Source organism: Bufo bufo, chromosome 3 (genome assembly GCF_905171765.1).
Source record: "Bufo bufo chromosome 3, aBufBuf1.1, whole genome shotgun sequence".
In the NCBI taxonomy this organism is placed as follows: domain Eukaryota; kingdom Metazoa; phylum Chordata; class Amphibia; order Anura; family Bufonidae; genus Bufo; species Bufo bufo.
Window position 1 is genome coordinate 7,547,031 of NC_053391.1, and position 21,502 is coordinate 7,568,532.

The following is a 21,502-nucleotide window of genomic DNA, read 5'->3' on the forward strand; positions in this document are numbered from 1 at the left end:
CCCAGCATGCATGTGGATCCAACACTCCCTGAACTTTATGGCGGCCATTATGGCGCATAACAGGTAGTATTTAGTGTTAGGACCCGTCTAACAGAGATCGCCTTGACGTACGGCAGACGGGCTCAGATGGTTTTGTACAAAATGCATTGGCCAAGCCTCTCACTTTATAAATAAGCGCAGTATTAGCACCAGAATTTGTGGCATTATTGTACTTTGTCTGATTTGCAGGGTGCTGCTGCATTGTCTTTTTTCCACCAATGTATGAGATGGGCGAACCCCTTTAACCCAAGAGAGGTTGGCACACGAGGGTCAAAAAGAGATGCTTCGTCCTCTGGATGAGACACCAGGTTTTCGGTCCTTCTTGTAGATTGCAGCTGTGGTTCCACAATTAGTGGATTTTATGATAATACTGGTGCGTGGGAATGTTTTTTAGGAATTTTTATTTCTGTATATTTATTCAGGTGACATAGGCGATGAAAATGTAGTGGCGAATCTGAAACTAAATGAAGACACCAAGGGATGCAAAGGACTAATCTCATGTACAAATTTATGCCATGGACTAAAATGATATAAAATATAGAATTTTTACATTAATTTTTTGTTACATTTTTTACGTGTATTTTGGTTTGATTTTGTTATTGTAGCTTAGGTAATTTTTTCCGTTGCCCCTTCGAAGAATGGCGCATGATTTTGCGGTTTCTCAGGTCCAGGAATCTAGTGTGAAGTAATGCAATGATCGGGTTTTTGCAGAATCTTAGTTTTTCCTCTGAAGTCACAATTATGACCCGTGTAATATCTAGTGTGAACAAGAAGCAAAAGGTTTATTATTCTGTCTCCCCCAAAATAAGAAACTGTATTTTATTATCTCAGAATTGTCATGGCGGATAACTGTTCTGAGGCCACCATGTAAAAGATGTCCTGCTGGATCTGTAACCAGTTCACCACCCTCAGATTGTGGGTCATTACAAACTCTATCTTTTCAAGCTAGTGGTCTAGGGTGGTGAGGGGGTTAATTACAGTATTCCTGGTGGTCCAGGACAGTGAAGGGGTTAATTTGTTTTCCTGGTCGTCTAAAATAATGAAGGGGTTAATATAAGTCTCTTTAGGGGTTTTATGACATTTAAGGGGGTTAATTATAGTATTCTAAGTAGTCTAGGGTATCGAGGGGGTTAATTAGAGTATTTTGAGTAGTTTAGAGCACTGAAGAGATTAATATAGATATAATTGGTGGTTTATGGCATTGAGGGTGTTAATTATAGTAATCCTAGTAGTCTAGGGTAGTGAGGGGGTTAATAAGAGTATTCCTAGTAGTCTTGAGTAGTGAAGAGAGTAGTATAAATATCCTTGGTGGTTTATGACAGTGAGGGGGTTAATTACAATATTTCTAGTGGTCTAGGGCAGTGAAACGGTTAATGTACCGTAACAATCCCTAGTGGTTTAGGTTCGGAGCAGTAAGTACAGTATCCTTAGCAGTGAAGTGGTCGATGTCAGTTTACCTGGTGGTCTAGGGCAGTGAGAAGGTTAATGTAAGAATCCCTGGTGGTCTATGGCAGTCAAATTATTCAATGTCAGATCCCTGGTGGAGGGTAGTGGAAGGGTTAATGCTGCATACCTGTGGTCCAGGCTCAAGCAGGAAGCTGAACAGTCCTCCATTCTCGGATCCTAGAGAGGACTGTGCAGCTGTAATTGCATGGCTGCACGGTTCTCCCTATGATTCAGGATCGCTCAGGAGGGACAGTCTTCACTTCTACTGTAACATTTTTCAAGAAATTAATTCACAAATGAAGGGTTAACAAACAAAGGTTGACATTTATTTCCTTCAACACATTTTTATAGGGCTGAGCAGGATTTCTGTCTGCGTTCTACATATTTTCTAGAAATGACTGAGGGCGTCCTCCTTCTTTTTCCCCAACTTGAAGTTGCTCAGAGTCGCTTTCTCTCCAGTATGAGGCAGAGGTTCATATATTCTCAGATGACAGAACTGACCTCCTCCAAGATCCACCTGAGGAGAGACAGAGGACACATTACACGGCAGGAAAGCGCATGGTGTGGATGGAGCCCAACCAGCGTCTGTGTGATGTAGGGTTATTCCACAGCGCCCTCTGGTGGACGGTTATCATCATGTCCCCTCTGCCCCCCGACGATCAGACTAATGTCATGTGTTCTCTACGGTGTCTGTACGACCGCGGTGCAGCTCCGCAGATCACTTACCTTCACAAAGTAGTTCCTTCCAGCAACAGTTTGAGATTTGAAGGAGACGGCCTTAAACTTTGCGGCATTAACCCCTGATTTTGCCTGAAACTCAGGTTTTACCTGATGACACAAAGGACGAGAGTGAAAAGAAATGTAGTTTAAAGGCAAAAAATTAACAAAAACATTTTTATTCCATTTTCAATCTTTTTTTAAGAATACAGTGAAGATGTGAAGAATAAGTTGTGTGAATGGAGCCCAAAATATGGGAAATTCAATAAGTTCTGGGCCCTTTCTGCTGCAGTGATATAGATCCAGACCATTGGGGCTCATAGCAGTGCAGAAATGACGGACACCCCCAGCCCCTGACGTCTGCGGCACAATATGCTACAGAAGCAGAGTGAGGCCGCTCCGTCCCATAATAGGGTTATAATCGATGACATTGCACTTTATAAAATGGGTTGTTCAAGTGGTCACCCCAGGAACACCCAAAATGCCCAATGACGATCCAGCTTCCGTTCGGGCACAGGACGGCTTAGTGCAATGATCCCTGGCCCCATGGTTGTTTTATTGAGGTTTTTGTGCAATGTTCTGCAGGAGGACCTGCCTATGGTCACATGACTATGGCTTTGAAGGTCCTTAAGCCAAAGAAGAGGGGAGCAAGGAGTCGCTTCTTTGTAAGTGTAGGAGATCTGGTCTGGGGGCTGTATTAGTTTAGGGCCCCTGAGACTGTTTTATGGGGCCCATGATACCTGAAGGGAGGGCGCTATTAACTAATTAGCTCTTCCATTGTGGAAGCAGTCATTAGTGCAGGAGGCCCAGTGAGCCATGAGTAGAGCAGAGGGGTTGGATGGGGGTTATACCTGCAGCAGCCGTCTGATTTGGGGTCTGTATAAAATTTGGGACTAATTTGGGGTCTGTATGAATTCACGGGCTGATTTGAGGTGTAATCTGGGCTCTGTATTAATTTCAAGGCAGATTTGGGGTGTGATGTGAGGTCTGTGTAAATTTGGGGACTGATCTGGCTGAATTTAAGACCCCTGTCTTAGGTGGTTGGCATTCAGGAGGTCAGGCTTTAACAGCTCAGGGCAAATGCCCCCCATATACCCGGGCCCCTCACACTGATTCTACTTACCTGGCTCCCTGCGCCGCTCCTGGTCCCAGCACCGCCGCCCCTGCTTCTCCCCGTGCGCGGATGAAAACTTCCGGTGTCGGGGGGGGGGGCCAATGGCAGGTGATGATGGGGACGAGCCTCCCTAGCATCACGGATGACGCTAGGGCGGCTCATCCCTGTCACCACCTGCCATTGGCTGCTGCCCCCACCCCCCCGACACCGGATGTTTTCATCCGCGCACGGGGAGAAGCAGCGGCGACAGTGCGGAGACCAGGAGCGGCACAGGGAGCCAGGTAAGTAGAATCAGTGTGAGGGGCCCGGGTATATGGGGGGCATTTGCCCTGAGCTGTTAAAGCCTGACCTCCTGAATGCCAACCACCAAAGACAGAGGGGGGGGGGGGTGCATTTCCATGCTTGGATAACCCTTTTAAAGAGGTTATCCCATGATTGATGAAAAACATGAAAACCAGATCATATAGAACATGACAATCTTTTTGTAACAAACTTAGAACCAGCCCTGGACCTCACATGGATCCAGAGATCTCCACATACATTGTTCAAATTGCTCTGCTAGATTTATTTCATGCTGGCACCTCAGCGAGTGTGTCCTTTCTTTTGCAGCTTGAGGGACGTGTCCTTTTGGCTGCAGCTGTCACATTGTAAGGGGAGGGGAGGAACACCAGAAAGACAACAGAAGTAAAATGACCAGGAACTAGGCCTCAAGGCTAGGGAAAGGGAAACGGTAACCACCTAGGAAACCCTAAACCTACCCCTGACTCCTGTCAGTATGAATAGACCCTGAAGGTGGGAATATTCATACACCGGAAACCTAGGCCCTAGTAACCCTGAAAATCCCTAGGAGTAGTGACGGGGTCTGAGACTACTGCTTCCTTCCCAGTTGAACGAACCAGCGTCTCCCTGAGGCCTAGTAAGAGACGAGCAAATGGGAGCAACAGAATACCAAGAGAACTACACTTATCTTCAATAGACAATGGACGAGCAGGAACTCAGATGTTTCTAATAGCCACAAAGGACCTAATCTGGGTGAAGGTATTTGCTTAACACCCAACAATTAGCCACTAGGGCTCATTACCTAACTTGACCCAGATTGACAATTTTGCAATAGCTAAAATATAACTTTTATTGATATGAAAAAAAAAGTGAGCACTAAATAAAATGTTTTAAAATAATAATAATAATACTTGTTTTTGCGATTGATGCCCAGAGCGGGGATGTGCACTCTCTCCACCCTGCAGTAACGATACTGCCAGCCCTACATCAATAGCCAGTGAGCTCACTGACTTGCTGAAAGATCTGGGAAAACTAGATTGGGAAACTATTCACTAGAAATTCCACTGTAAAAACTAAATATTGTGCATACAGTGTTACACTTGATTTAATAATAAATAAATATATTCCTCGTCCTGTATTCTGTCACGTGACTGATAAGTGTCATATGTGCAGAATATGGCCTTGATCATTAATTAATAAACCCAATGTGAAAGACCTATGTCTGAAAGTGAAAAACCAAGATTAGCTGGTAGTTGGAAAATAAATAAAAAATAATAATAAATGAGTGACTATGAAGTGACCTAGCCCAAAATGCACAGATGGATTGGTAAGTATTATTATAATATGGGATACATGAGAAACTTGGGCCAGGCATGCCCATATTAAACAAAAAAGGAAATAAAAACGAAGAATATGTAAAATTAGATACATTTTGTGTAAATTCTCACAACAGGCGATGGCTACATTATGTCTCCCACGAAATTATTACGATATTAATGATAAATTATCCTGTAGTGACCATCAACATAAACCTACAGAAATGAAGCAAACGTAAAAGCTTCATTAAGGCATTTGGACTGAGACTATCCAGTCCGTAAATCCACTTTGTTTCTTCTTGCAGTAGAAGTTTGTCTAAGTTCCCTCTTCTCACCCCAAGTGATACAGAACATTCAATTTTAACCTGGTGGTTCTTCTTGGCTCTGACTGAAAAAGGCTATGAACCAAGATAAAAAAACTCACTGAAAAAAGTGGCCTAAAGGGATGAAAATGCTCCAAACCCGGACACTGTAGCGCGTCTATAACCGGGGGAGCAATTCCTCCGCATGCGGTCCGCAGACAACGGCAATCCTCAGCAAAAAATGCGTACAATGGAGGATGCCGGGGCGGACCGCATGCACCACAAGGACATCTTACACAGAATGATACATTGTGCAGATGAAAAAATATATTGGCAAAGTTCTCAGCTTTTAACATCGGCCTGAGGAATTGGCTAGTACTGTCAGTTGCGTATCATTTTGGTGCATTTTTTTAAGTGATTTGTGTATGAACCAAGATATCTTTGAGGTTTTTACCTCTTCTGTGTGTGATACTCGGTTGCGTGGTAATCACATCTCTCAGATCGTTATCTGCCTGCAGTACGTGCCAGTACTTGTTCAGAATTTTCTACGCTTTTTGGTTCTGGGCATGATACCTATGCACCTGCGCCAAGCAGTGGCGTAGCGTGGATTGCCAGCACCCGGGGCAAGCCAAAAATTGCGCACCCCCCCCTACCCCGAGCTCACTGGCTACTGATGTAGGGCTGGCAGTATCGTTGCTGCAGGGTGGAGAGAGTGCACATCCCCACTCTGGGCATCAATTGCTAAAACAAGTCTGTACTCAGGGAACAGTTATTTTAAAACACTTTATTTAGTGCTCACAGTTTTTTTCATATCAATAAAAGTTATATTTTAGCTATTGCAAAATTGTCAATCTGGGTCAAGTTAGGTAATAAGCCCTAGTGGCTAATTGTTGGGTATTCAGGAACTCAGATGAGGACCACACACCAGCTCTTCAAACTCCAGGCAGAGAATATCAACCGCATGGTAAGAAGTGTGAGTCCAGACTAAATAGAGGAGCAGTAATGACCACAAGCTGCACCTGAGACAAGAGGTGTGGTCATTACCAACAACCGAGAGGCTGTCAGATGACCTAACGTGCAGCCAGTCTCTCAGATCTGCTAACCTCTGTCACGGGTGGGATCGTGACAGTAGCACTCTCCCTATCACGGCTCAGGGGATGTATCCTTTTTGCTGCAGCTCTCTCCCTATAACAGCTCAGAGAGCATGTCCTTTCTGATCCAGCTCTCTCCCTATCCTAGCTCAGGGGCTGTGTCCCTTCCTCTGCAGCTCTCTCCCTGTAACAGCTCAAGTGGCTTGTCCTTTCTGCTGCAGATCTCTCCCTATCACACCTCAGGAGTGTATCGTTCCTGCTGCAGCTTTTTCCCTGTCACAGCTCCTGCTGCAGATCTCTCCCTATCACACCTCAGGAGGTGTGTCCTTTCTCAGGGGGCATGTCCTTTCTCTGCCGCTCTCCCTGTAGCTGGTGACAGTCCCAGGATGGAACTGGGCATGTGTGACAACCTCAGTAAGACAGAAAAATAAGCAACAAAGCAAGCAGTAGGTGGCGCTATACAGATATATTCTTAGCGGCTATAGTAAATTATAGTATTCAGATCCGGGAGCTGGGTTTAAAAAATGTAGAATATTTTTGGTAGGAAAACTCCTTAAATCCTTCTCTGCCACTGATCATGTCACTAGAAAGCCACGTTGAGCACTTGGGGTGATGCCGCCCTCTTAATTATGCTGCAATCAACACTGACTGTGGCAATCAAGATTTCCCTGAACCCAGTGGTTGGAGTGGATGACCAACTGTCAATCATGTCGCCTTTCCACTATGGAGCTGTGTATAGAATGCTGTGCGGTAAGCCTCTCCCATCATATACAGTGTAACATTATACATCTTATATAATATACAATGTAACATTATACATCTTATATAATATACAATGTAACATTATACATCTTATATAATATACAATGTAACATTATACATATTATATAATATACAATGCAACGTTATACGTCTTATATAATATACAATGTAACGTTATGCATCTTATATAATATACAATGTAACATTATACATATTATATAATATACAATGCAACGTTATACGTCTTATATAATATACAATGTAACGTTATGCATCTTATATAATATACAATGTAACGTTATACATCTTATATAATATACAATGTAACATTATACATCTTATATAATATACAATGTAACATTATACATCTTATATAATATACAAGGTAACAACACAAGTAGAAGCTGATATAACCTGTGATGTTACTCACCAAGTCGCACAGAGCCTGGACTTGGGGGTTGGCGCGCTCTTCCGCACCCACGCCCCCAGGCAGAAATGGTGGCTCCTTAACTCCACATTTATGCTTAACACCGTCCATTGTAAGTGCTAGCTCTGCAGGTTAAACCTATGGACGCACATCTGCTTTTATATCCATGGAGCATACCTCTTAACTATGGGAGGGGGCATCTGATCACTCTGAGCACATACTTTTTTCTATAGAGGAATGTCTGTCTTTTATCATTGTCTGATATATGAACCGGCCCCCCCCCCACCCCTCCAGGACAATGGTTTAAGCCGTCTATACCTGTGCATCCCAGGGTGTGACTGACATGGAAGAGATGACAATAAGGGGCTTGTGCATTGCTGACATGGGAGTGACATTTTTCACAAACTTGATTTGCTTCTTTCAGCATTTCAGGTTCATTGGTATTGCAGTCAAGAGAAAAACAAAGAATTCTTTAGTTTTACATATCAAGACATAATTTAAAAAAAAATCTAGTTCTTAGACCGTCTTAAAATTAGGTAAATCCAACCTCAGATGAAGCACAGCGCAAGACATATTCCACCGCGCCCTTAGTTATTCCACAATAACGTGGCCAAAAGGCAGAAGCTGCGTGTGTTTTCTTATTTTTGCATTTTACATATTTTGGGCTAGGTTCAGACGTTTCTGATTTACAAGGGTTAAAAAAATCAGTCTATTTTCAAGCTTCTTCCTTGAATCCTGTCATCTGATGGCTCATGTGTAGCTCTTGTCTTGTCTTTGATCGCCTGACCTCATAGACAATTTTCAGTTTGATCAGAATTGAGCTTTAATAAATGTATATGAGGTCAGGAGAACAGAGATAAGAGTTGTGAATGTGCCGTCAGATGACAGACTGATTTTTTAATCCTTGAAGCTCACAAATGGTTGAACATTTTTAATAAAGAGCAATTGAAAAAAAAATTTTTTTAGGGGAAATAAAGCACAGTCCAGGCTGTGAGTCTGGGGAGAGTAATGCCCGGAGAAAGTCTGGGAAGCTGGCTGCCCCGCTGGCTAGAGGAGCTGAATTCTCTGTGGGACCTGTGCTCAATAGGTGAGCTAGGATCTTCACTGTATTAGCCAGAGCCCAGACGGGCAGGTGTTTATTTTGGTTTGGTTTATGTTTTTGTGGTGCTGGACCTTCACCTTACCCAGTGAGTTATAACTGGGTTTGCCTGTATTGCCGGAGTGTTATAAAAGAATAAAGCAACGTTTGGACTTTAACCCTGTGGTCTGCACGAGAATCTGTCATGGCCGCCCTGCCTGAGAGTGTACCCCCTTACAGTGCGTACAGAGTGAAACCGTGTACTTGGGATATTTTTGAAAAGGCGCTTGCCTGTACATATGATGATGTCTCCCTTACAAAGCCGTTGACCTGCATTGATGTCATTCTGATGCTGTTGTGAGCAGTGTCCAGGTCCGACATCAATTATTACAGAGAAATCTTACTGTAGTGAAGGGAAACATGTCCAAGAAAATGGAGGAAAACATCTCCAACAATGTTGAAAATTTGAGTTTGTTCACAAGATGAAGGAACAGCTGCAGGGCTGTAATGACCACTCGTACAAGGTCTCTTTAGCCCCTAATTCCTATATGAGGGACGAACGTGCCAAGCGACGCGGTGCAGCATAACACATTACTGCCCGACAAGGTAGAAACCAGGAGGCACACAAACAACCAATCACCTACAGAAAATATATGAGGGCAATGTCCACAACCATCTGTAGGAACAGTAATAGATCACTAATCCCTACCTACTTGTACCATCTGCCCTAAATGGTGGCCCACAACTTGGCGATGATCCCTGACTAAGTGCAGGGGCCTAAACCTAGTGGGCAGGGGCGTAGATAGAAATCATGGGGCCCCATAGCAAAACTCAGAATTAGGCCCCCCCACCATAAAAAGTACATGCAGATGTTGTCATTAGTATTATTATTATTTATTATTAAAGTGCCATTCATTCCATAGCGCTGTACATATGATAAGCGGTGCACATACATAATACAGACAATTGCACTAATCATAAACAAGACGAGTTACAGACTGGTACAGAAGGAGAGAGGGCCCTGCCCGCGAGGCTCACAATCTGCATGGTATGGGAGAAGGACACAGTAGGTGCGGGTGAAGTTGATCATGGCGGTATAGAGGCAGCAGGGTCACTGGTTGGAGGCTTGTCTGAAGAGGTGGTTTTCAGGTTCCTCCTGATGGTCTCCACTGTAGGTGAGAGTCTGATATGTTGGGGCAGCGAGTTCCAGAGTGTGGGGGATGCACGGGAGAAATCTTGAAGGCGATTGTGGGAAGAGGCGATAAGAGGAGAGGAGAGAAGGAGGTCTTGTGAGGATCGGAGAGTGCGTGTGGGGGTGTATCGGGAAAGTAGCTCAGAGATGTAGGGAGGGGACAGGTTATGGACGGCCTTGTATGTATTTGTTAGTACTTTGAAGTGAATTCGCTGGGCAATGGGGAGCCAGTAAAGGGATTGGCAGAGGGGAGAGGCAGAGGAGTAACAGGGTGAGAGGTGGATTAGTCGGGCAGTAGAGTTGAGGATAGATTGGAGGGGTGCGAGAGTGCTAGATGGAAGGCCACAGAGGAGAGTGTTGCAGTAGTCTAGGCGGGAGATGATGATGGCAGGTACAAGCATTTTCGCAGATTCAAAGTTAAGGAAAGCGCGGATGCGGGAGATGTTTTTGAGTTGGAGGCGGCAGGTGGTGGAAAGGGCTTGGATGTGCGGTCTGAAGGAGAGGGCAGAATCCAAGGTCACTCCAAGGCAGCGGACTTGGTTGCCCGGGGAGAGTGTGCAGCCATTGATCGTGATAGATAGGTCTGTTGGGGGGGTTGAGCAAGATGGGGGAAAGAGGATGAATTCTGTTTTATCCATGTTAAGTTTTAGAAAGCGAGAGGAGAAGAAGGATGATATAGAAGATAGACATTGTGGGATTCTGGATAGTAAGGTGGTGATGTCTGGACAAGAGAGGTAGATTTGTGTGTCGTCAGCGTAGGAGTGATACTGAAAGCCATTGGACTCTATGAGCTGTCCCAGGCCAAAAGTGTAGATAGAGAAGAGCAGGGGTCCTAGGACAGAGCCTTGCGAGGGAATGAGACGAGGAGGTGGTGCGGGAGTGGGAGATGCTAAACGTCCGGTCTGTGAGGTATGATGTGATCCAGGAGAGGGCCAGGTCAGTGATGCCAAGAGATGAGAGAGTTTGCAACAGAAGGGAGTGGTCAACAGTGTCGAAGGCAGAGGACAGGTCAAGGAGAAGGAGGACAGAGTATTGTTTCTTGGTTTTGGCTGTCAGTAGGTCATTGGTGACTTTGTTGAGGGCAGTCTCAGTCGAATGGTGGGGTCGGAAGCCAGATTGTAGGCGGTCAAAGAGGGAGCGGGAGGAAAGGTGAGAGGACAGTTCAGAATGGACATGTTGTTCAAGTAGCTTTGAGGCATACGGAAGAAGTGATATGGGGCGATAACTGAACAAAGAAGATAGGTCAAGTGAAAGCTTTTTGAGGATGGGTGTAATGGTAGCGTGTTTAAAAGCAGAGGGGAAGACACCAGAGGTTAGTGATAGGTTGAAGAGATGAGTTAGGGCTGGGATAAACACTATGGTGAGGTTAGGGATGAGGTGGGATGGGATTGGGTCAAGTGAACAGGTGGTGAGATGTGATTTGGAGAGTAGAGTGGAGAGTTTTCCTTCTGTAATGGTGGAGAAGCGGGTTTTGGGAGAAGAGGACCGAGCAGTTGTGTAGAGGGTCTGTGGGGACTGTGCGCTGAAGCTTTCTCTGATGTTGACTATCTTTTGTTTGAAATACTTGGAAAAGTCCTCAGCTGAGAAGAGAGGATGGGGAGGGTGGGGGTGCTGGGGGGCGGAGAAGGGAGTTAAAAGTGCTAAAAAGTTGTTTAGGGCTGTGGGCCAGGGAAGATATGAGAAATGAGAAGTAGACCTGTTTTGCATCAGCGAGTGAGGATTTGAATATGAGGAGGGATTGCTTGTATGCAGTGCAATGCTCCTTAGAAAGGGGTTTTTTCCATCGCCGCTCAGCAGCCCTGGAAGCTTGTCTGAGTTTTTTGGTCAGGTTGGTGTGCCAGGGTTGTCTGTTAATTTTTCGGTTTTGTTGTGTGTGAGGGGGGCAACAGTGTCCAGAGCTGTACTTATTGTGGTGTTATATAGGGTGGTGGCAGCATCTGGGTCTTGGAGGGAACAGATGGTAGGGAGTGGGAGAAGAGAGTCAGAAAGCAAGCGAAAGTCTAGATGTTTAAGGTTCCTGCAAGGGTGTGCTAGTGTGTGGACTAAGGGAGCAGCAGAAGAGATCAATGAAGAGAAGGTGAGTAGGTTGTGGTCAGATAGGGGGAGAGGCGAATTAGAAAGGTTAGATAGGGAGCAGAGGCGGGTAAAGATAAGATCCAAAGTGTGACCATCTCTGTGGGTGGGAACTGAAGACCACTGTGATAGGCCGAAGGAGGAAGAGAGCGATAGGAGTTTAGAGGCGGCTGAGTGGCAGGTGTCAATAGGGATGTTGAAGTCACCCATGATGATAGTGGGGATGTCGGCAGAAAGAAAGTGTAGTAGCCAGGTGTTAAAGTGGTCAAGAAAGATGGTGGCTGGGCCTGGGGGGCGATAAATGACGGCTTCTTGGAGGTTGGAGGGAGAGTAGATGCGAACAGAGTGTACTTCAAATGAGGTGAGCGTAATGGAGGGTGGCAGTGGAGTTGGGCTGTAGGAGCAGGTGTCTGATAGGAGAAGACCAACTCCTCCACCATGTTTGCAGCTGGGGCGGGGGGTGTGAGTGAATTGAAATCCACTATATGAGAGTGCAGCAGGGGAGGAGGGTCTGAGGATGTCAGCCATGTTTCTGTGAGACCCAGAAAGGAAAGGTTTTGAGAGATGAAAAGTTCATGAATGTACAACAGTTTGTTACAGACAGAGCGTGCGTTCCATAATGCTCCTGCAAGAGGAACCAAAGGAGCAGGGGTCACAGGAATGGTTATATTAGGTTTAAGGGGTTGCAGAAATTTGTAGAAGGAGATTTATATTGGGACGTAGAGGTGATAGTGGGGATTTGCTGAGGGGGGCCTGGATTTGGAGAGATATCACCAGCAGTAAGGAGTAGCAGAGAAAGTGTTAATAGGTGAGAATAGGAGATGGCAGGAGGTATCTGTGTGTGTTTGGGAAGGAAGTGTTTTATGTTGCCAAGCAGGTTTGTGCAAGCTGTCAGATAAGAAGGTAAGATGGAGGGAGAGATGAATAGTTCCTTGCTGGGGGAATGGACCTGGGGGTATTTCAGGAGGTTGTTGACAAGTGGGAACAGTAGGATGAAAAATTGAAACATTGTTTGCATTAACTATGTCTGTAATTACCTGTGGTCCCCTTCTGGTCTTATTCTGGTATAATTCAGTCTGTGCACTTAAGAGTTGCACTTGAGAGATGTTGCATTTGGAAAGACCAAGGTCTGAAAAGACCTAGGACCTTAGATTTATACCACTCAGTGTTCAATCAGGCGTGACCAAGAGGGGAGGGGGTACATTTGGCCTAATCAAGGAGAACCAGATACAGGGGTGAAATAGTCAATGTAAACAAATATTCAATAAATCCAGCAGGGAAAGAGACATTAATAGTTCAGACAAGACATACCAGGATTTAGAAGGAGAGATGAGAGGGATGGACAATATCAGACTGTGGAAAAGCTGGGTGTAGCAGCAAGCTTCAGACAAGACATACCAGGATTTAGAAGGAGAGATGAGAGGGATGGACAATAATGTGTATATATATATATATATATATATGCAGTTGCAAGAAAAAGTATGTGAACCCTTTGGAATGATATCGATTTCTGCACAAATTGGTCATAAAATGTGATCTGATCACAACAATAGACAATCACCGTCTGCTTAAACTAATAACACACAAAGAATTAAATGTTACCATGTTTTTATTGAACACACCATGTAAACTTTCACAGTGAAGGTGGAAAAAGTATGTGAACCCCTAGCCTAATGACATCTCCAAGAGCTATTTGGAGTGAGATTTCAGCCAACTGGAGTCCAATCAATGAGATGAGATTGGAGGTGTTGGTTACAGCTGCCCTGCCCTATAAAAAACACACACCAGTTCTGGGTTTGCTTTTCACAAGAAGCATTGCCTTATGTGAATTATGCCTCGCACAAAAGAGCTCTCAGAAGACCTACGATTAAGAATTGTTGACTTGCATAAAGCTGGAAAGGGTTATAAAAGTATCTCCAAAAGCCTTGCTGTTCATCAGTCCACGGTAAGACAAATTGTCTATAAATGGAGAAAGTTCAGCACTGCTACTACTCTCTCTAGGAGTGGCCGTCCTGTAAAGATGACTTCAAGAGCACAGCGCAGACTGCTCAATGAGGTGAAGAAGAATCCTAGAGTGTCAGCTAAAGACTTACAGAAGTCTCTGGCATATGCTAACATCCCTGTTAGAGAATGTACGATACGTAAAACACTAAACAAGAATGGATTTCATGGGAGGATACCACAGATAAAGCCACTGCTGTCCAAAAAAACCATCGCTGCACGTTTACAGTTTGCTCAAGATGACCTGGATGTTTCACAGCAGTACTGGCAAAATATTCTGTGGACAGATGAAACCAAAGTTGAGTTGTTTGGAGGAAACACACAACACTATGTGTGGAGAAAAAGAGGCACAGCACACCAACATCAAAACCTCATCCCAACTGTGAAGTATGGTGGTGAGGGCATCATGGTTTGGGGCTGCTTTCCTGCGTCAGGGCCTGGACGGATTGCTATCATCGAAGGAAAAATGAATTCCCAAGTTTATCAATACATTTTGCAGGAGAACTTAAGGCCATCTGTCCACCAGCTGAAGCGCAACAGAAGATGGGTGTTGCAACAGGACAACGACCCAAAGCATAGAATAAAATCAACAACAGAATGGCTTAAACAGAAGAAAATCCGCCTTCTGGAGTGGCCCAGTCAGATTCCTGACCTCAACCCGATTGAGATGCTGTGGCAGGACCTCAAGAAAGCGATTCACACCAGACATCCCAAGAATATTGCTGAACTGAAACAGTTCTGTAAAGAGGAATGGTCAAGAATTACTCCTGACCGTTGTGCACGTCTGATCTGCAACTACAGGAAACGTTTGGTGGAAGTTATTGCTGCCAAAGGAGGTTCAACCAGTTATTGAATCCAAGGGTTCACATACTTTTTCCACCTGCACTGTGAATGTTTACATGGTGTGTTCAATAAAAACATGGTAACATTTAATTCTTTGTGTGTTATTAGTTTAAGCAGACTGTGATTGTCTATTGTTGTGACTTAGATGAAGATCAGATCACATTTTATGACCAATTTGTGCAGAAATCCATATCATTCCAAAGGGTTCACATACTGTTTCTTGCAACTGTATACAGTGAGGATCAGAAGTATTTGAACACCCTGCGATTTTGTAAGTTCTCCCACTTAGAAATAATGGAGGGGTCTGAAATTTACATTGTAGGTGCATTCCCACTCTGAGAGACAGAATTTTTAAGAAAATCCAGTAAATGACATTGTATGATTTTTTAAGAATTTATTTGTCTGGCTCTCCAATACCTGTTACTGTGCCTTTAAAAAGTCCACCTCTACTGCACTCATTAATCTAACTTAGTAGCACCTGTCTGAGCTCTTTAAAGACCCCTGTCCTCCCTACAGTCAGTCAGACGCCAACTACTACCATGGGCAAGACCAAAGAGCCGTCAAAAGACACCAGAGACAAAATTGTGGACCTCCACAAGGCTGGAAAGGGCTATGGGGCAATTGCCAAGCAGCTTGGTGAAAATAGATCAACTGTTGGAGCACTTGTTAGAAAATGGAAGAGGCTAAAGACGACTGTCAGTCTCCCTCGGACTGGGGCTCCATGCAAGATCTCACCTCGTGGGGTATCACTGATGATAAGAAAGGTGAGGAATCAGCACAGAATTACAAGGGAGGAGCTGGTCAATGACATGTCGGTAGAACACTACCCCGTCATGGTTTCAAATCATGCATTGCACGTAAGGTTCCCCTGCTCAAGTCATCACATGTCCAGGCCCGTCTGAAGTTTGCCAATGACCATCTGGATGATTCAGAGGAGGCATGGGAGAAAGTCATGTGGTCAGAGGAGACCAAAGTAGAACTTTTTGGTCTAAACTTCACTCGTCGTGTGTGGAGAAGAAAGAAGGACGAGTTGCATCCTAAGAACACCATCCCTACTGTGAAGCATGGGGGGGGGGGGGTAACATCATGCTTTGGGGGTGCTTTTCTGCAAAGAGGACAGGACGACTGCACTGTATAAGGGGGGATGAATGGGGCCATTTATTGTGAGATTTTGAGCAACAACCTCCTTCCCTCAGTCAGAGCATTGAAGATGGGTCGTGGCTGGGTCTACCAACATGACAGCGACCCGAAGCACACAGCCAGGATAACCAAGGAGTGGCTCCGTAAGAAGCATATCAAGGTTCTGGAGTGGCCTAGCCCGTCTCCAGACCTAAATCCAATTGAACATCTTTGGAGGGAGCTGTACACTTGTGCATCTGGTATTATGTAATACTTATTCTATTATAAAAAAAAAAATTCTGTGTTCTGAAGTCATGACATACTGTTATTAACTTTTGCACTATAGTTTGCACCAGCACCTGCATGTCACAATTGCACCTGCACTTTACTGCATGTTTGCACTTTTTTCACTCTTACGCTTATAAATATTTAATTATTATCATTTTCATTTAGTCTCCTCAATTTAGTTTAATTTTTTTATGTATTATAATTCTTATATTGTTTTTTTTTTTTTTATAGTTTTTATATATATTATTATTATTATTATTAATTATTAAAGCGCCATTCATTCCATAGCGCTGTACATATGATAAGCGGTGCACATACATAATACAGACAAATGCACTAATCATAAACAAGACGAGTTAGAGACTGGTACAGAAAAAGAGAGGGCCCTGCTCGCGAGGCTTACAATCTACATGGTATGGGAGAAGGACACAGTAGGTGCGGGTGAAGTTGATCATGGCGGTATGGAGGCAGCAGGGTCACTGGTTGTAGGCTTGTCTGAAGAGGTGGGTTTTCAGGTTTCTTTTGAAGGATTCCACTGTAGGTGAGAGTCCGATATGTTGGGGTTCCAGAGTGTGAAGAATGCACGGGAGAAATCTTGAAGGAGATTGTGGGAAGAGGCGATAAGAGAAAAGGAGAGAAGGAGGTCTTGTGAGGATCGGAGAGTGCGTGTGGGGGTGTATCGGGAAAGTAGCTCAGAGATGTAGGGAGGGGACAGGTTATGGACGGCCTTGTATGTACTTGTTAGTACTTTGAAGTGAATTCGCTGGGCAATGGGGCAGTGAAGGGATTGGCAGAGGGGAGAGGCAGAGGAGTAATAGGGTGAGAGGTGGATTAGTCGGGCAGCAGAGTTGAGGATAGAGTGGACGGGTGCGAGAGTGCTAGATGGAAGGCCACAGAGAAGAGTGTTGCAGTAGTCTAGGCGGGAGATGATGAGGGCATGTACAAGCATTTTCGCAGGAAAGCACGGATGCGGGAGATGTTTTTGAGTTGGAGGCGGCAGGTGGTGGAAAGTGCTTGGATGTGCGGTCAGAAGGAGAGGGCAGAATCCAAGGTCACTCCAAGGCAGCGGACTTGGTTGACCGGGGAGAGAGTGTGCAGCCATTGATCGTGATAGATAGGTCTGTTGGGGGGGGGGGTTGAGCAAGATGGGGGAAAGAGGATGAATTCTGTTTTATTCATGTTAAGTTTTAGAAAGCGAGAGGAGAAGAAGGATGATATAGAAGATAGACATTGTGAGATTCTGGATAGTAAGGTGGTGATGTCTGAACCAGAGAGGTAGATTTGTGTGTCGTCAGCGTAGGAGTGATACTGAAAGCCATGGGATTCTATGAGCTGTCCCAGGCCAAAAGTGTAGATAGAGAAGAGCAGGGGTCCTAGGACAGAGCCTTGCGGGACACCAACAGAGAGGGAATGAGACAAGGAGGTGGTGCGGGAGTGGCAGACGCTAAACGTCCGGTCTGTGAGGTATGATGTGATCCAGGAGAGGGCCAGGTCAGTGATGCCAAGAGATGAGAGAGTTTGCAACAGAAGGGAGTGGTCAACAGTGTCAAAGGCAGAGGACAGGTCAAGGAGAAGGAGGACAGAGTATTGTTTCTTTGTTTTGGCTGTCAGTAGGTCATTGGTGACTTTGGTGAGGGCAATCTCAGTCGAATGGTGGGGTCGGAAGCCAGATTGTAGGCGGTCAAAGAGGGAGCAGGAGGAAAGGTGAGAGGACAGTTCAGAATGGACATGTTGTTCAAGTAGCTATGAGACATACGGAAGCAGTGATATGGGGCGATAACTGGATAAAGAATGATGGGTCAACTGACGGCTTTTTGAGGATGGGTGTAATGGTAGCATGTTTAAAAGCAGAGGAGAAGATACCAGAGGTTAGTGATAGGTTGAAGAGATGAGTTAGGGCTGGGATAAACACTGTGGTGAGGTTAGGGATGAAGTGGGATGGGATTGGGTCAAGTGCACAGTTGGTGAGATGTGATCTGGAGAGTAGAGTGGAGAGTTTTCCTTCTGTAATGGTGGAGAAGCGGGTTTTGGGAGAAGAGGACCGAGTAGTTATGTAGAGGGTCTGTGGGGACTGTGTAGTGAAACTTTCTCTGATGTTGACTATCTTTTGTTTGAAATATTTGGCAAAGTCCTCAGTTGAGAAGAAAGGAGAGGATGGGGGCGCTGGGGGATGGAGAAGGGAGTTAAAAGTGCTAAAAAGTTGTTTAGGGCTGTGGACCAGGGAAGATATGAGAGATGAGAAGTAGGCCTGTTTTGCATCAGCGAGTGAGGATTTGAATATGAGGAGGGATTGCTTGTATGCGGTGAAATGATCTTTTGAATGGGATTTCTTCCATCGCGGATCAGCAGCCCTGGAAGCTTGTCTGAGTTTTTTGGTCAGGTTGGTGTGCCAGGGTTGTTGTGTTTTGTTGTGTGTGAGGGGGGCAACAGTGTCCAGAGCTGTACTTATTGTGGTGTTATATAGGGTGGTAGCAGCATCTGGGTCTTGGAGGGAACAGATGGTAGGGAGTGGGAGAAGAGAGTCAGAAAGCAAGCGAAAGTCTAGATGTTTAAGGTTCCTGCGGGGGTGTGCTAGTGTGTGGACTGGGGGAGCAGCAGAAGAGACCAATGAAGAGAAGGTGAGTAGGTTGTGGTCGGATAGGGGGAGAGGCAAATTAGAAAGGTTAGATAGGGAGCAGAGGCGGGTAAAGATAAGATCCAAAGTGTGACCATCTCTGTGGGTGGGAACTGAAGACCACTGTGATAGGCTGAAGGAGGAAGAGAGCGATAGAAGTTTAGAGGCGGCTGTGTGGCAGGTGTCAATAGGGATGTTGAAGTCACCCATGATGATAGTGGGGATGTCAGCAGAAAGAAAGTGCAGTTGCGAGGTGTTAAAGTTGTCAAGAAAGATGGTGGCTGGGCCTAGGGGGCGGTAAATGACGGCTACTTGGAGGTTGGAGGGAGAGTAGATGTGAACAGAGTGTACTTCAAATGACGTGAGCGTAATGGAGGGTGGCAGTGGAGTTGGGCTGTAGGAGCAGGTGTCTGATAGGAGAAGACCAACTCCTCCACCATGTTTGCAGCCGGGGCGGGGGGTGTGAGTGAATTGAAATCCACTATATGAGAGTGCAGCAAGGGAGGAGGTGTCAGAGGGTGTCAGACATGTTTCTGTGAGACCCAGAAAGGAAAGGTTTTGAGAGATGAAAAGTTCATGAATGTACAACAGTTTGTTACAGACAGAGCTTGCGTTCCATAATGCTCCTGCAAGAGGAACCAAAGGAGCAGGGGTCACAGGAATGGTTATATTAGGTTTAAGGGGTTGCAGAAATTTGTAGAAGGAGATTTATATTGGGACGTAGAGGTGATAGTGGGGATTTGCTGAGGGGGGCCTGGATTTGGAGAGATATCACCAGCAGTAAGGAGAAGCAGAGAAAGTGTTAATAGGTGAGAATAGGAGATGGCAGGAGGTATCTGTGTGTGTTTGGGAAGGAAGTGTTTTATGTTGCCAAGCAGGTTTGTGCAAGCTGTCAGATGAGAAGGTAAGATGGAGGGAGAGATGAATAGTTCCTTGCTGGGTGAATGGACCTGGGGGTATTTCAGGAGGTTGTTGACAAGTGGGAACAGTAAGATGAAAAATTGAAACATTCTTTGCATTAACTATGTCTGTAATTACCTGTGGTCCCCTTCTGGTCTTATTCTGGTATAATTCAGTCTGTGCACTAAAGAGTTGCACTTGAGAGATGTTGCATTTGGAAAGACCAAGGTCTGAAAAGACCTAGGACCTTAGATTTATACCACTCAGTGTTCAATCAGGTGTGACCAAGAGAGGAGGGGGTACATTTGGCTTAATCAAGGAGGACCAGATACAGGGGTGAAATAGTCAATGTAAACAAATATTCAAAAAATCTAGCAGGGAAAGAGACATTAATAGTTCAGACAAGACATACCAGGATTTAGAAGGAGAGATGAGAGGGATGGACAATATCAGACTGTGGAAAAGCTGGGTGTAGCAGCAAGCTTCAGACAAGACATACCAGGATTTAGAAAGAGAGATGAGAGGGATGGACAATAATGTGTATATATAGATACAGTTGCAAGAAAAAGTATGTGAACCCTTTGGAATGATATGGATTTTTGCACAAATTGGTCATAAAATGTGATCTGATCTTCATCTAAGTCACAACAATAGACAATCACCGTCTGCTTAAACTAATAACACACAAATTATTAAATGTTACCATGTTTTTATTGAACACACCATGTAAACATTCACAGTGCAGGTGGAAAAAGTATGTGAACCCCTAGCCTAATGACATCTCCAAGAGCTAATTGGAGTGAGGTGTCAGCCAACTGGAGTCCAATCAATGAGATGAGATTGGAGGTGTTGGCAGGGGCGTAACTAGAAGTGACTGGGCCCCACAGAAAATATTTGTAAGGGTTTCCCCAGCACGCTTCGCACCTCCCTCCTCCTGTGTAAACCCCACTCCTTTGGCATAGTGTAGCGGTATACTGTATATTGTGTGGCACAGTGTAGAGGTATACTGTATATTGTGTGGCACAGTGTAGCGGTATACTGTATATTGTGTGGCACAGTGTAGAGGTATACTGTATATTGTGTGGCACAGTGTAGCGGTATACTGTATATTGTGTTGCACAGTGTAGGCTATATGTGTATAACATAAACATATTTCATATAAAAACTTAGTTACTTGACTTGGCCCTTGGGGATCTCGGACACCACTTCCACACTTTGGCCGGGGGCTCGGTGGAGCTGATGTTGTGCTTTATCCTAATGAGAAAGATTTCATAATAAGGATTTGGAGAAGGGGCAGAGGTAAAGCAGAGCAGGGAGAGGCTGGTGCTGCTACTAGGAAGCTCATACCATGGGGGAGTAATAAAGCCCACTATAATGCCCCCCCAGTAGAAATAATTCTCCTTATAATGTGACAGTGTAAACATACCCCCTTGTAATGCCCCCAGTTGAGCTAATGTCCCCATAGTGCCCCCATAATGTCTTAGTATAAAATACCCCTATATAGTGCCCCCAGTAAATTCCCCCATAGTGCTCCTCTCCCCCCTTCCTGCTAGTGCCCCCCATAATGTACCAGTATAAAATGCCCCATATATAGTGCCCCAGTAGATGCCCCTCAGTGTCCGGCCTCTGATAGGCTGCCGGCCTAGTGTCCCCCATAATGCCCCCCAATAATGTGCCAGTAAGTGTCCCCATAGATGCCCCCCCATCATGTGCCAGTATCAAGTGCCTCTCTCCTCCCCCCCCACATGTCCCAGTATCATAGTGCCATCTCCCATCCCCCTAATGTGCCAGTATCAAGTGCTTCTCTCCTTCCCACCCCCCATGTGCCAGTATCATAGTGCCAAACCCCCCCATGTGCCAGTATCAAGTGCCTCTCTCTCTCCCCCCATGTCCCAGTATCA

General features: G+C 45.1%; 1 protein-coding gene across 1 annotated transcript; it reads right to left on the minus strand.

The window, feature by feature from the left end:
- Nucleotides 1–1,789: 1,789 nt before the first annotated feature.
- LOC120994363 (cystatin-B-like) lies at nucleotides 1,790–7,610 on the minus strand. The gene is made up of 3 exons (XM_040422856.1): nucleotides 7,497–7,610; nucleotides 2,212–2,313; nucleotides 1,790–2,002 (listed from the first exon to the last, which is right to left on the minus strand). The coding sequence occupies exons 1-3, from the start codon at nucleotides 7,602–7,604 to the stop codon at nucleotides 1,874–1,876; spliced, it is 339 nt and encodes a 112-aa protein (XP_040278790.1). The 5' UTR covers nucleotides 7,605–7,610; the 3' UTR covers nucleotides 1,790–1,873.
- Nucleotides 7,611–21,502: the final 13,892 nt, after the last annotated feature.